The 13,287-nt window shown below is 42.8% G+C and overlaps 1 protein-coding gene and 1 gene segment (V, D, J or C); one reads left to right on the top strand and one right to left on the bottom strand.

The window, feature by feature from the left end:
- Nucleotides 1-440: 440 nt before the first annotated feature.
- On the bottom strand, nt 441-3,026 carry LOC139558603 (Ig kappa-b4 chain C region-like). The segment is given in 2 exon segments: nt 441-1,193; nt 2,637-3,026. A coding segment is annotated over 1 exon segment (306 nt).
- Nucleotides 3,027-8,154: 5,128 nt separating this feature from the next.
- LOC139558602 (leukotriene B4 receptor 1-like) lies at nt 8,155-9,946 on the top strand. Its single transcript, XM_071373829.1, has one exon. The coding sequence runs from the start codon at nt 8,587-8,589 to the stop codon at nt 9,565-9,567; it is 981 nt and encodes a 326-aa protein (XP_071229930.1). The 5' UTR covers nt 8,155-8,586; the 3' UTR covers nt 9,568-9,946.
- The last annotated feature ends 3,341 nt before the right edge of the window (nt 9,947-13,287 follow it).

Below are 13,287 nucleotides of genomic sequence, written 5' to 3'. Positions count from 1 at the left end.
ACTAGTAATATCATGAAGACCAGTGAGTTTATTGCACATGGTTTCAGTATTAGTTTCACTGTAGATCACAGGAGGCTGCTGAGGGGAGGACGGCTCATAATAATGGCTGAAATGGAGTGAATGGAAGGGTATCAAACACATAGAAACCATATGTTTGATGAGTTCAATACTATTCCATTTATTACGTTCCAGTCGTCACTATGAGCCAGTCCTCCCAAATTAAGGTGCCACCAACCTCCTGTGCTGTAGATATCCTTTTGACTGGTACCAACTTTGGCCCAATAAGCCAAGCATTCATTGAGCGAAGCTATTTAACTGAAATGTAATAGTAAAATCCTTTTCCATGGCAGAGCTCTCCATTCCTCATGAAACTAAACAAATCACAAAGATCTCAATGTCTAATGGTAAAACTCATTAAATAATGATATCCAGGCAAACAATTTTAAAGATTGAATGTCTTTATTATCTCAACATGTTAGAACCAACAGCATTACAGCAATAAAGGGCATCACACACGTGATAAAGAAAGCCAAGCAGATCTATGACATCGGAATCAGAGATATGGATTCCCATACAGGGTCCAGCCCAGCAGAAGTGTGCTAGTCACAGGAGGCTGCTGAGGGGAGGACGGCTCATAATAATGTCTGGAATGGAGTGAATGGAATGGTATGGATCACATAGAAACCATGTGTTTGATGAGTTCGATAACATTCCATGTATTCCATTCCAGCCATAACTATGAGCCCGTCCTCCCTATTTAAGGTGCCACCAACCTCCTGTGGTGCTAGTAGTGCTGGATCAGTAAGACGGCGAGGACAGAGTAAAAAGTGTAGAACAGAGTAAAAACAGTGGAGTCAGAGGAGGAGCTCATTAATCAGAACACTGGTCTCTCCTCAGTGTCTCCGAGAGTGGAGTCTGGGAGCCCTGGGTGGCCTCACAGGTCACAGAGCCCACCTTCCTCCACTGGTCGACAGGGAGGGTCAGGGTGCTGCTCCAGCTGTAGTGGCCGTCCTTCTCCAGGACCCCAGGGCTCCCGGTCACCTCCCAGGTGCTGCTACTGCTCCCATCCACCTTCCAGCTCAGCTTCCAGTCTGTGGGGAAGCCCTTGTTTGCCAGGCACATGAGAGTGGCCTTCCCCTGCTGCAGCTCCACACTGGACGGGGGCAGGACCGTCATGGTGGGACGAACGTCACCTAGCAGACAGGTGGGAAGTTAGATAGAGGGGAGCTGTCAATCAATCACCAGACTGATATGACAATAATGATACAGCAGTTTTACATCTTAGCTTTAAACTAAGTTGGGTTTTTTTTTCAGTAGGTTTCTGTCCCTCAAACACACAGCTTCTCAGTCTTTCTGTCACTCTTTCACTTCCCTTTGAGTAGTTACTGAAGCATATTATGACTATATGAGATGACTGAAAATACATTCAACGATCTTCAAAACTTAAACTTTTTTTAAATGAAAATATTTCAGCACTCCTCCCTTTTTGTAATGGGATAAAATACTAGGAATCAAACTGCATTTCATTATTCATTATTATTATTATTATTTTGAAGAACATTCCACAGAACGTATGACCAATTCTTAAATGATGATGTTTAAAATAATGCTGAGGAAGTCAATTCCAGTTGACCGTAACCATGTCAAAATAATATTAAATTTAAAGATGCATTATGCAGAAATCACTCCACCATTTCCTGGTTGCTAAAAGTCTAATAGTTCACCTAGCTTCAGTTTATGTGACAAAACAAGCAAGTAAAGTGTAAGAGCATGGATCTCCAACCCTGTTCCTGTAGAGCTACTGTCCTGTAGATTTTCACTCCAACCCTAATATAGTTCCTGTAGAGCTACTGTCCTGTAGATTTTCACTCCAACCCTAATATAGTTCCCGTAGAGCTACTGTCCTGTAGGTTTTCACTCCAACCCTGTTCCTGTAGAGCTACTGTCCTGTAGGTTTTCACTCCAACCCTGTTCCTGTAGAGCTACTGTCCTGTAGGTTTTCACTCCAACCCTGTTCCTGTAGACCTACTGTCCTGTAGGTTTTCACTCCAACCCTAATATAGTTAATCTGATTCTAATAATTACCTGGTTGATAAGCTGATCAGGGTAATTACAACTTGGGTTGGAGTGAAAACTTACAGGACGGTAGCTCTCCAGGAACATGGTTGGTGAGCCCTGGTGTAACCAAAAGTATATTATTATGAACAGCAGAACTTTGTAAGAAAACAGCACTTTGCAAAAGATAGCAACTTACTTCCAACATCCAGTCTAGTGCCTCCACCAAAAGTGTACCACAGTGATACAAACTCATGCAACGGTCAAACAAAAACCTTTGAAACTATAGAGACACGGCTCTCGCTCTTTGTAAACCTACATTTATCCAAACCACTCTCAGATTTCAACAATACCACTATTGTTCGAAACTAATACACACTTTATAAGCACCTTGTTTTATATATCATCTTGAAATGGCATTTTAATTGAACTCAATTTACTTCTAAGGTTAATAAATACAACACAAATTCTTCAAAAATAAATACATATTTCCACTTTCAATTTAAGGTAGTTGTAATAGTGTTAAGAAAATGAATTTGGATTTTGATAACAGAGGTCAAGATCGAAAATGGAATACTTACTACCAACACTCAGTTTGGTTCCTCCACCAAAAGTCCACCACAGTGATAGAGTCTGATTGACTCGCAGTACAAAAACCTCCAGACAGACACAGAGGGGAACGTTTTTAACACAGCATGGACCTGATCAATGAATCTTACTTTGTCACTGATGCCCCCTACTGGTATAGTCTGGAACTCCAGGAGATTGGACACATTCACGTTCCCTGTTCACCATTAAACTTTCAACAGTATGGAACCTGCTGTGCATTATGTTGATAATATCTAATCATATTGTAACAAGTAATCAAAAAAAGAGCTTGATACAGCAATGATGGAATGTGTCAGTATAAATACGTTTGTGTAATGACTTTCAGACAACACATGGAGGAGGATTTCAGAACTTTTCTTAATGACAGTGCAGTGATTTGCCCAGGAGGAACATTTCCATAGAGAGACACTTTGCATTGGCATCACATGCTTCAGTGCTCTGGGAGTGTTTATAGCCCTGTGAGTTGAACACTTCATGTGAGAGCTGTATTTCATTTGAACAGAACCCACGGCAACCATGACTTTCATCACCATCTTCATCTGGACTCTGGTCTGTTACGCACAAGGTGAGAGACATTTTGAACGTTTTCAGAACACAAGCATCATGTTGTAAATGAGGAATTACGGTTATAATCTTCCAAATATTTTACCTTCCTAAATGTGATATTTTCCTTCTTTCTCTCTACAGGGTCTTGGGGCCAGTATGTATTGACTCAGTCTGCAGCTCAATCAGTCCAGCCTGGTCAAACTGTCTCTATTGACTGTAGCGCCAGTAGTAAAGTTACTCAGTACTCTGGCTCACAGTATTTCCTGGCCTGGTACCATCAGACGTCTGGAGAAGCTCCTAAACTCCTGATCTATGTCACATCAGCAAGGTTCACAGGAGTTTCCACCAGGTTCAGTGGCAGTGGGAGAGGAAATGGTGTTGACTTCACTCTGACCATCAGTGAAGTCCAGGCTGAGGATACAGGAGTTTACTACTGTCAAAGTTACCACAGTGATCCTGTGTTCACACAGTGATTTAGAGCCGCACAAAAACCCCCCTCAGTCAGAGTCCACTGCTGCAGCTGGGACTTACTGCAGGTGCTGAGGGCGAAGACAATGACATGCGTCACTGAGTTCTACTGTACAAACACTCAACCCACTGGGCAGAAACTGGTTGAATCAACGCTGTTTCCACATCAATTAAACCAAACAAATCTTTGTGATGAAGTTGAATCAACATGGAAAACCAATTCGATTTGCAAAAAGTCATCGGCGTGAGGGCATTTTGCTTTTTTTTACCCAACTTTTAACCTAAATACAATGACATGGTAACATTTGTTGTTGATTTCACGTTGAATTCACGGTTAGTTAACAACTCAACCAAATGTAAATCAAAACTAGACGTTGAACTGTTGTCTGTGCCCAGTGTGAACCTACCATTCATTATACACTGTGACCACAGGAGTATTGTATCAGATATTGCCCCACTATAGTATGATACAGCACCACTGTGGTCTCCATCTTGTACAGTAAATATACAGTGAAAAGACTATAGACAGACAGTGCAACTAGTGCTCCCATTATAAACTCAAGCCTCCTCACACACAGTCATCTAAACACGATGGGCATTAGTAGTCAGTATTACATGATATCTATAGATCTGCAGCAAACCTGCAAGAAACCCCTTCCACCAAATACAACTAACATTTAGCTTCACTATAAATGTTCTCTCTCGTTCAAATGATGAACCTGAGATTGTAGAGTCAGAGATGATGTTAAGTCCATAGAGAATGACGTCATCTCTTGGTGGTGTAACGGTTGCTTTCCTCCTCTTCGTCTGAAGAGGAGGAGTAGGGATCGGACCAAAACGCAGCGGGTGATGAATACATGAAGAATTTATTTAAACAAGACGAAACACGAAGTACACTTGAATAAATTACAAAATAACAAAACGACGTAGACCGACCTGAACATGAGAACTTACATAAGACGAAGAACGCACAAACAGGAACAGACTAGACAAACGAAACAGTCCCGTGTGGTACAAACACTGACACGGAAGACAATCACCCCCCAACAAACGGTGTGAACAGCCTACCTTAATATGGTTCTCAATCAGAGGAAACGTCAAACACCTGCCCCTAATTTATTTTAGCTTTTATTTACATTCCCAGTGGGTCAGACGTTTCCAAACACTCAATTAGTATTTGGTAGCATTGCCTTTAAATTGTTTAACTTGGGTCAGACGCTTCGGGAAGCCTTCCACAAGCTTCCCACAATAAGTTGAGTGAATTTTGGCCCATTCCTCCTGACAGAGCTGGTGTAGCTGAGTCAGGTTTGTAGGCCTCCTGTCACGCCCTGACCATAGTTTGCTTAGTATGTTTTATGTTTTGTTTGGTCAGGGTGTGATCTGAGTGGGCATTCTATGTTGTATGTCTGGTTTGTCGATTTCTATGTATTTGGCCTGATATGTTTCTCAATCAGAGACAGGTGTTTTGCGTTGTCTCTGATTGGGAACCATATTTAGGTAGCCTGCTTTGTATTGTGGGTTGTGGGTTATTGTCTATGTGTTAGTTGCTTGTGTCTGCACTATTATATATAGCGTCACGTCCGTTTTGTTGTTTTGTATTAGTTTGGTTAAGTGTTCTTCTTAAATAAATAGAAGTATGTATTCACTTCACGCTGCGCCTTGGTCCTCCTCTCTTCCACATTACGACGATCGTGACATCTCCTTGCTCGCACATGCTTTTTCAGTTCTGCCCACAAATTTTCTATGGGACTGAGGTCAGGGCTTTGTGTTGGCCACTCCAGTACCTTGACTTTGTTGTCCTTAAGCCATTTTGCCACAACTTTGGACGTATGCTGAGTTCATTGTCCATTTGGAAGACCCATTTGCAACCAAGCTTCAACTTCCTGACTGATGTCTTGAGATGTTGCTTCAATATATCCACATAATTTCCCCACCCTCATGATGCCATCTATTTTGTGAAGTGCACCCGTCCCTCCTGCAGCAAAGAACCCCCACAACATGATGCTGCCACCCCCGTGCTTCACGGCTGGGATGGTAATCATTGGCTTGCAAGCCTGCCGCTTTTTCCTCCAAACATAACGATGGTCATTATGGCCAAACAGTTCTATTTTTGTTTCATCAGACCAGAGGACATTTCTCCAAAAAGTACTCATGTCAGGCGGTGGGTGTAGCTGGTGCATGAAGTCAGGCGCGGGAGAGCAGAGATGAGTGAACAATGCACTATACTGAATAAATAGCACAAAGTAAACATACCAATGTGCGAACAATAACGGTTACCACAAAACACGGGTGAAAACAGCACCCGGGAAAAAACAGCCGGAAACGTACCGACCTGAACAATAAACAATCACACACAAAGACATGGGGGAAACAGAGGGTGAAATACAAGACCAGTAATTGGGAAATGAAAACCAGGTGTGTGCAAAACAAAGACAAAAACAATGGAAAATGAAAAGTGGATCGGTGATAGCTAGAAAACCGGCGATGTCGACCGCCGAGCGCCGCCCGAACAAGGAGAGGAACCGACTTCGGCGGAAGTCGTGACAACTATCTTTGTCCCCATGTGCAGTTGCATACCGTAGTCTGGCTTTTTATGGTGGTTTTGGAGCAGTGACTTCTTCCTTGCTGAGCGGCCTTTCAGGTTAAGTTGATATAGGACGCTTTTTACTGTGTATATAGATACTTCTGTACCTGTTTCCTCCAGCATCTTCACAAGGTCCCTTGCTGTTGTTCTGGGATTGATTTGCACATTTCGCACCAAAGTACAGTGGGGAGAACAAGTATTTGATACACTGCCGATTTTGCAGGTTTTCCTACTTACAAAGCATGTAGAGGTCTGTAATTCTTATCATAGGTACACTTCAACTGTGAGAGACGGAATCTAAAACAAAAATCCAGAAAATCACATTGTATGATTCTTAAGTAATTAATTTGTATTTTATTGCATGACATAAGTATTTGATCACCTACCAACCAGTAAGAATTCCGGCTCTCACAGACCTGTTAGTTTTTCTTTAAGAAGCCCTCCTGTTCTCCACTCATTACCTGTATTAACTGCACCTGTTTGAACTCGTTACCTGTATAAAAGACACCTGTCCACACACTCAATCAAACAGACTCCAACCTCTCCACAATGGCCAAGACCAGAGAGCTGTGTAAGGACATCAGGGATAAAATTGTAGATCTGCACAAGGCTGGGATGGGCTACAGGACAATAGGCAAGCAGCTTGGTGAGAAGGCAACAACTGTTGGCGCAATTATTAGAAAATGGAAGAAGTTCAAGATGATGGTCAATCACCCTCGGTCTGGGGCTCCATGCAAGATCTCACCTCGTGGGGCATCAATGATCATGAGGAAGGTGAGGGATCAGCCCAGAACTACACGGCAGGACCTGGTCAATGACCTGAAGAGAGCTGGGACCACAGTCTCAAAGAAAACCATTAGGAACACCCTACGCCGTCATGGATTAAAATCCTGCAGCGCACGCAAGGTCCCCCTGCTCAAGCCAGCGCATGTCCAGGCCCATCTGAAGTTTGCCAATGACCATCTGGATGATCCAGAGGAGGAATGGGAGAAGGTTATGTGGTCTGATGAGACAAAAATAGAGCTTTTTGGTCTAAACTCCACTGTTTGGAGGAAGAAGAAGGATGAGTACAACCCCAAGAACACCATCCCAACCGTGAAGCATGGAGGTGGAAACATCATTCTTTGGGGATGCTTTTATGCAAAGGGGACAGGACGACTGCACCGTATTGAGGGGAGGATGGATGGGGCCATGTATCGCGAGATCTTGGCCAACAACCTCCTTCCCTCAGTAAGAGCATTGAAGATGGGTCGTGGCTGGATCTTCCAGCATGACAACGACCCGAAACACACAGCCAGGGCAACTAAGGAGTGGCTCCGTAAGAAGCATCTCAAGGTCCTGGAGTGGCCTAGCCAGTCTCCAGACCTGAACCCAAGAGAAAATCTTTGGAGGGAGCTGAAAGTCCCGAAACCTGAAGGGTCTGTATGGAGGAGTGGGCCAAAATCCCTGCTGCAGTGTGTGCCTGTGTGAGGTATTGTTTGTTTAGACTCTACTAAGCCTTTTCCTAGCGCGTTTGTGAGAACGAGTATATTACCTTCAGTCCTGGTTTTGATTCACCTGCTGATGATAATACTAATATTAATAATAATATATATAATAATATAGAAAATATAATATTAAAAAAAAAAAACGCTCATAATCGACGATGTGAGGTAAAGAAACACGATAATGGAAGTATATGTGTATCTCCAAGTAAATGTGCTTTATACAAATGTCCAGTTGTTGTCAATAGCTTCCCAAATTAAGATAACAGAAGATAGCGGTCATGGTAGATTCATGCTAGAATCTGTTGCAGGGAAGAATTGTAGTTTTTCTAGCCTTATTTTGCCACTAAATGGAAGCATTAAACTTTGGTCATACATTCAAAGAGAGCCAACAACACAGGGATGGATTAAATGCATTACACATCCATTTATCTGTCAAAAGTTCAAATCATTAAAACTTTTTGCACATGATAAAATCACATAAAAAAATGATTTATTTAATGGGGAAAAAATATATAAAAACTGTGTGGCTTGCCCCTAGACACAGCTAAAATCTAGTTTATATGTTTTGCCTATAGCTTTAAACTATCTTCTCAGTGTCATGTGACTATTTATGAGAATCAGGTTGAGTGAAGCCTTAATGACAATTGGAAGTATCTAATTGTTAACCACAAACACAAATATCTCTCTCTCTGAATCTCTATCACACACACACACAGCTTTGTCAGGAGGAAGCTGGCCAGAGGCAGTTAACCCACATCAGTTTCCTCATTACTACTCTATGACAAGAGAAGATAACAAACTTGTGAGGATTTCAAGAATGAGAAACTAAAGAATTAGATGTCTACTGTCTTCAAGATAGCTCTTATTCTTTCACGGACAATGGTGAACATGAACTCCTCCAGCAACTCTAGCTTGGACTCCACCTCCCCGGATTCGGGCCGCCTGATTTCGAGCACCGTCCTGGGGTTGTGCTGTGCGCTGGGCCTCCCTGGTAACATAGCTGTCCTGGTGGTCATCCTGTGCCGCTCGTCCCGACGCCCCAACTTCACCCTGTGCCTCATGCTGAACCTGGCTTCCTCCGACATCCTGTGCCTGGCCACGGTGCCCGTGTGGATCTATACTCTCCTGCACGGCTGGACTCTGGGCCGTGCTGCATGCAAGTTAGCCACGTTCCTGCTCTATCTCAGCCTGTATGCTAACGTGCTAACGGTCACTCTACTCGGTGTCCAGCGCTACCTCCAGGTGCTATACCCGCAGATGTGGAACAGGCTGGGGCGCAAGGGGGAGGCGGTGCTGCTCCTGGCCCTGTGGGGGCTCGCCTGTGCTCTGACTGCTCCCGCCGTTGCCACTCGCGATGTGCGCGATGGCGAGCTCAAGTGCCAGCGACACACGGGCTCCGATGCTGAAAGAGTTGCTGTCCTCGTCTTGGAGACCCTTTTAGGGTTCGTGGTTCCGTTCTCTGTGCTGGTGACGTCCTACTGCTGCCTCCACCGGCGGGTGAACCAGACTGCGCTGTTCAGCAGTGCAAAGTTGACGCGGCTGGTCACCAGTGTGGTGGTCACCTTCTTCATCCTCTGGATCCCTGTGCACATTGTCAATGTGGTGGACATCGCCGGCATTGTGCTGCAGACTTCCTGGCCAGAGGCGTCGGCAGCGCTGCTGAGCCACAGAAGCGCAGCAGCGCGTGTCGTCCGGAGCTTTACGTTTTTTAACAGCTGCCTGGACCCCTTCCTGTACGCCTTCGCCTCGCGGAGAATCCGTGAGCAGCCCAAGTCGTCGTCGAGGGGCGACAGCAGGATGCAGGTCACAAATATCTGATGTCTGAAGCTGTGCTCTGCTAGTGTGACTAAAGGCCAACCCCTAATTCTAACCCTCAGCCTACCCATAATCAACCCCCCTAACCTTAACAAATCAGGGTACTCTAAAAAAATAAATAGCTTTTTTTAGGCGTTCTTGACTTGGTTTTTAGAGCAGCCAAATTAGAGTCCCATTGCACCTGCTATTTTGTCCTCAACAAAACCTACGTTTTGGGTTGCTGACTGTATAGGCTGTACTTCTAGGTATCCATAGGTTAGCCTAGATTTGTTATTTCGGTGATCTAACGCCCTTCAAGCTTGACCTCCATTGGTCAAAGCCTAAATTGTATTGCTTCTGTCAGTTTCCCCATGAATAAATACATATATTTGGTTACCATGAATAAGTTTCTCTTACAGTACATGTACTTCTGCTTTGGTTCAGAGGAGCTCCAACTTAGTGTGTTGGAATATTTCGTCATACTTGTGAAGTTGCCTCATTGTATGTCAAAATCAGGTATTTGAGCAGTGAGCACAATGGAAAAACACACTAGATCTATGCAACAACATTTCTACCTAAATTGATCAATTAAAGCATGCATTTCAAACCTTACACCACTCGGATACCCAATATGGGTTCAACCATTTTAGTTTCAGTCTAACCCGCAACAAGTAGTGAGCCAACTTGCCAAAACCGCGGAAAAAAATTATTCTGAACCAAATGAAGGTAGAACTTACCACATGTCAGATGTAACAACACATTTGGTACACGGACAAACAACTTTATCTGCACCCAAAGGAACATGCCTTTAGGTTCAAAATGAGAGAAAAAAGCTTGAGATTAACATACTGTAGTTTCAAACATATTATGAAAGTATAAACAGTTTTTTGGGGGTTATGATCAGGTGGTATAAATCATGAGCTGACGAACACCCAGCATTTAATGTAGAGGTGCTGACTAACTGTATAAATAGAAAGAGAGAAAGTAGTACACTCTACATAGATATGCGTCGCACACCCTGCAAATGCTCCCAACAATTTAATGGGTATATAGAGTGTAACTTTCTTTTTATACGGTTCTGGGGAACTTGCACATTTTCAGATGTAAGTGGTATATTTTCTAAACTCTTAAGTACAAATCTCGAAATTCCTAACACTTGTAATGCCCTCTATCTTATGTTCAGAACTTTGATTGTGCATTCATTGGGGTTTCACAGGCCTTTCACTCTTGAGTCATTCAAGCAAAAAACAAGTGATGAGACCGAACAAGACAAACAGTTCCCATTCCACCCCCGAACCACAGGACTTCCCCAACCAAAAGTTAGATTAGTGGTTCACAATAGCGGTCTTTTTACAGAGTCATGTTGTATGCCATTTCTGCCCCATGCAACATTGTGCAAAATCAGCGTCTCTACTGATACAATATCGCCTGTCGCTCTGCTTGAAATCTATCAGCTTGCAATGTATCAATGAAATTAAGATAATGACAGGAATATATTGTTATATTCAACCCAGGTACTTCAACAGTACATTGTACACTATAATTAAGCAATAAGGCACGAGGGTGTGTGGTATATGGCCAATATACCACGGCTAAGGGCCTTTCGTACGCACGACGCAACTCGGAGTGCCTGGATACAGCCCTTAGCCGTGGTATATTGGCCATATACCACAAACCCCCGAGGTTGCTATTATAAACTGGTTACCAACGTAATTTGAGCAAATTAAAATGGTTGATGTAGAATGATGATGTAGTATTTACATCCACATTCATATATAGTTTGGTTTTACCTTCCAACATAAATTGATGTCAAATTTCTATATTTTCTGAGGTAAAAATATAGAAATGTACAGTGTTTAGCAGTTATACGTTAACCAGGCACTACATTATTTTGGTTCGGTAGTTATCATTTTTGAGCAGTTTGATTAATTAAGTGATAGTTAATTGCATTGTTAACAAATTACAAGGAAATCATATCAGAAGTAAGTGAATATTTCATTTTGAACAGCAGATACAAATCAGCTGGGCTAGACAATCTGGACCCTCTCTTTCTAAAATTATCCGCCGCAATTGTTGCAACCGCTATTACCAGTCTGTTCAACCTCTCTTTCATATCGTCCGAGATCCCTAAAGATTGGAAAGCTGCCGCGGTCATCCCCCTCTTCAAAGGGGATGACACTCTAGACCCAAACTGTTATAGACCTATATCCATCCTGCCCTGCCTTTCTATAGTCTTCGAAAGCCAAGTTAATAAACAGATCACCGACCATTTAGAATCCCACCGTACCTTCTCCGCTGTGCAATCCGATTTCCGAGCTGGTCATGGGTGCACCTCAGCCATTCTCAAGGTACTAAACGATATCATAACCGCCATCGATAAAAGACAGTACTGTGCAGCCGTCTTCATCGACCTGGCCAAGGCTTTCGACTCTGTCAATCACCGTATTCTTATCGGCAGACTCAATCGCCTTGGTTTCTCAAATGACTGCCTCGCCTGGTTCACCAACTACTTCACAGTCAGAGTTCAGTGTGTCAAATCAGAGGGCCTGTTGTCCGGACCTCTGGCAGTCTCTATGGGGGTACCACAGGGTTCAATTCTCGGGCCGACTCTTTTCTCGGTATATATCAACGATGTCGCTCTTTCTGCGGGTGATTCCCTGATCCACCTCTACGCAGACGACATCATTCTGTATACATCTGGCCCTTCTTTGGACACTGTGTTAACTAACCTCCAAACGAGCTTAAATGCCATACAACACTCCTTCCTTGGCCTCCAACTGCTCTTAACTTCTCTGCGCTACGGATCCCTTTTACGGAATCACTTTCCTAAACAACCGCTAGAATTGCAGGGCGCCAAGTGCATAAATATTACAAAAAATATTTATAATCATGCAATCACAAGTGAAATATACCAAAACACAGCTTAGCTTGTTGTTAATCCACCTATTGTGTCAGATTTTTAAAATATATTTTACAGCGAAAGAAATCCAAGCTTTTGTGAGTGTAGCTTTCAATGCTACAACAGCTAGCCCCAAATTAGCATGGTCACGAAAGTCAGAAAAGTAATAAAATGAATCGCTTTCCTTTGATAATCTTCGGATGTTTCCACTCACGAGACTCCCAGTTACACAACAAATGTTCTTTTTGTTCGATAAATATTACTTTTATCACAAAAAAACGCAATTTGGGTTGTGCATTATGTTGAGAAAACAAAAGCCGTGTTCCGTTCGACAAATTCCAAAAAGTATCCGTAATGGTCGTAGAAACATGTCAAATGTGTTTTATAATCAATCCTCAGGTTGTTTTTAACAAACATAATCGATAATATTTCAAACGGACCATAACCTATTCATTAAGAGACAAAAGGAAAATGGGGAGCCCCTCTGTCGCGCGCAGGAAACATTCAGAGGACACCGGACTATTTTTGAAAAATCTCATTCATTTTTCAAAATAAAAGCCTGAAACTATGTCTAAAGCCTGGTCACAGCCTGAGGAAGCCATTGGAAAAGGAATCTGGTTGATACCCCTTTAAACGGAGGATAGACGGGACAGGAAACACAGCTTAAAAAATACATATATAATATCCGGGTTACATTTTCTCAGGTTTTCGCATGCAGAATAAGTATTGTTATACTCACAGACAATATTTTGACAGTTTTGGAAACTTTGGAGTGTTTTCTATCCTAATCTGTAAATTATATGCATATTCTACGATCTGGGCCAGAGAAAATGTCTGTTTACTTT

The sequence above is a fragment of the Salvelinus alpinus genome, chromosome 29 (assembly GCF_045679555.1).
Source record: "Salvelinus alpinus chromosome 29, SLU_Salpinus.1, whole genome shotgun sequence".
Taxonomy (NCBI): domain Eukaryota; kingdom Metazoa; phylum Chordata; class Actinopteri; order Salmoniformes; family Salmonidae; genus Salvelinus; species Salvelinus alpinus.
Note: the sequence above shows the minus strand (reverse complement) of the source record. Positions and strands in the feature narration are given on the sequence as shown.

Bases quoted from the DNA above. Each gene is read 5' to 3' on its own strand.
- LOC139558602 (XM_071373829.1), top strand. From the start codon at position 8,587: ATGTCTACTGTCTTCAAGATAGCTCTTATTCTTTCACGGACAATGGTG.